This window comes from Gregarina niphandrodes (genome assembly GCF_000223845.1).
Source record: "Gregarina niphandrodes unplaced genomic scaffold scaffold00003, whole genome shotgun sequence".
Lineage (NCBI taxonomy): Eukaryota > Apicomplexa > Conoidasida > Eugregarinorida > Gregarinidae > Gregarina > Gregarina niphandrodes.
The window spans coordinates 268,478-270,772 of NW_011646045.1; the positions used below are offsets into that span (position 1 = coordinate 268,478).

Here is a 2,295-nt window from a genome sequence, read left to right on the forward strand (position 1 = left end):
TCACCCTTCTCATCACCCTTCTCATCACCCTTCTCACCTCCCTTCTCACCACCCTTCTCATCTCCATTCTTACCCGACCCTGATAATACCCTTGCAACTGCCGCGGTCCACTCGGACGCCCGCTTCACTGCCCATGCCGACCCAGCTCCGCACTTGGGTTCATAAGTATAGCTCCGAAACATTTTGTGAATCGGTACATCCAGACTAATGTTCATAACTACATAGTTGAACCGCGAGACTGAACCTCGCTGGTTGTCGTACTGGTCATCTTGCTGGCCATCTCGCTGGCGGTCATCATCGGGCGGAGATGACATAGCTGCACACGCTGGCTTCTTCCACACTCGGAGATCCAGCATGCTACCTTCGGACTCTGAGGAGTCCTCCTGGTCGTCGATCCCGTAGTCGCTGGAATCACTAGCTGAGGCGGCGTCTTTCCTCTTATCAGAATTGGTCTTCATTGGTTTTGGGATCTCCTTCTTAGAAAACTCGGCTCTGGCCTCATAGTAGAAATGAGACGCTTTATCGTCCCAGCACTCCTCTCCAGTAGCTGTCTCAATCCTCGGATCAAAGAGCCGGTTCTGAGCGTTAATCTTCAGCAGATTATCAATGTTTGCAGTCTTCGCTCTCGGAGACCCTTCATTGCTGTGGGACACTGTACCCTCTGGCCCCGACTTGTTGTTCTGGCAGTGCCTTTGATTATGGGGTGGTTCATTATCTTGGAGCAGCACAAAGAGCTTCCTGCATCGCAGTCTTGCCAAGGCGCCATGTGTGACCACCATGGGCGGTTCAAAGACGGCGGGAGTAAGAATAACTACGTCCCAGTTGATTGTCTCGAAGACTGAGCACGATGACTGCTTCCTGAGGGCCTTCAGCGCTGTTTGATCGATTACGTGCGGAGTCGTGACTACGACAGGGGGTAAAGTTACCGACTTGAAGTTTCGGAAGGAGCCGTGGAATAAGCCAATGGAGGGACAGTATGGCCGTTTTGCAGGACACTTGCCGCAACCACATAGCCGCCGCCAACGAGGTATGTCGCATATAGAGCAGACAACCAGAATTTTGTACCATCGTCCGATCATCTCGGGAGCCACCGTTGGAGACCGAGGCACCGGACGGATCCCGGGACCGACCAGCGGCTCGGCGACATCAGCCGCCGCTCCAACAGGTGCATCTCCGCGCTGTAAATGACGCTGGTACCTCACCAAACCTGCCAAATTCGGTAATCCAAAAATCCACTTATTCTTCGACACCATTTCGATGTGATTTCTGACATGCTTCTTAGCTGCTACCGGTCTCTTCGTCCGATACGGTAACTCAATTATACGAGCAGGTATCGCTCCCAAACGAGGAACAAACTCGCCTTCTTCTAAATCCAACACCAAAATCGACTTATCCAACTCGCTGATTCCGTCTAAGTCATACCGCTTTAAATCAGACCGATCTCGGCTCCGCAAGTCCTCAGGAATTACTGCAACTGAGCTTGTTGATATGAAAAACTGAAAAGCATTTGATGACATCGTAAAAACCCCAAGTAAAAATACCCCCGCTCCAAACAGCCAACATCTCCGGACTTGAAACCAAGCTCTTGAAACGGGGCTATCAGCTAATTGAATGCACTTGACCAACAGACTTAGCCAGAAAGGACTGACTCACACGCATAAAAAACCAGAGCTGGAAAGATCGGTCCAGAGAGAATTCTTCTTCAAGAGCCGGATTCTTCTTTGGGCGCCATGTGACATAATGTGAAGGAGTACTCATAGCCGCACTTCATGAGTTTGCTGACAACTCTTTGCATCTTCATTCCTGTGGGGTCATGGGCATGATCGGCAGCAAACACGAAGATCACGTCATTGATCGGCGCGGGAAGTTTGTGGAGACTGAAGTACTTCTCGGCGGCCTCGAGCGACATGGCATACCTCGGGCGCCGATTGAAGTCGGCTCGGAAATCGTTTGGAGGCACTGTACGCAGCAGTCCCTCCACCGGCTCCCGATCCCCGTCCAAGGCGCAGTCTGTAGCTTTGGGTGGGGTAACTTTAGGCGCTGCAGCTTTGCGCGCTGTAAATTTGGACGCCCGCGGGCTGTCCCCAGCTGGGACGGGTGCTGGGACCCGAGGCCACGCGGACTGCGGTTGCCACGGTGCCTGCAGAAAGTCCGCAATGTTGGAAATAAACAGCGGACAGTAACCCTCCTGCACAATCCACTCCGAGGTCACGATCCGTCGCAACTGCGCGATCGACGACGGCCGGTGGTCCGCGCCCAAGTGCACGCCCCCGTGACCGCTGCTGCAACACGGCA

General features: G+C 53.2%; 1 protein-coding gene across 1 annotated transcript; it reads right to left on the minus strand.

Moving 5' to 3' along the window:
* Nucleotides 1-1,517, minus strand: GNI_021850 (hypothetical protein; the record flags this gene model as incomplete). The annotated part of the gene is made up of 1 exon (XM_011136003.1): nt 1-1,517. A coding segment is annotated over one exon (1,517 nt), but the record flags the coding sequence as incomplete, so codon positions are not given.
* Nucleotides 1,518-2,295: the final 778 nt, after the last annotated feature.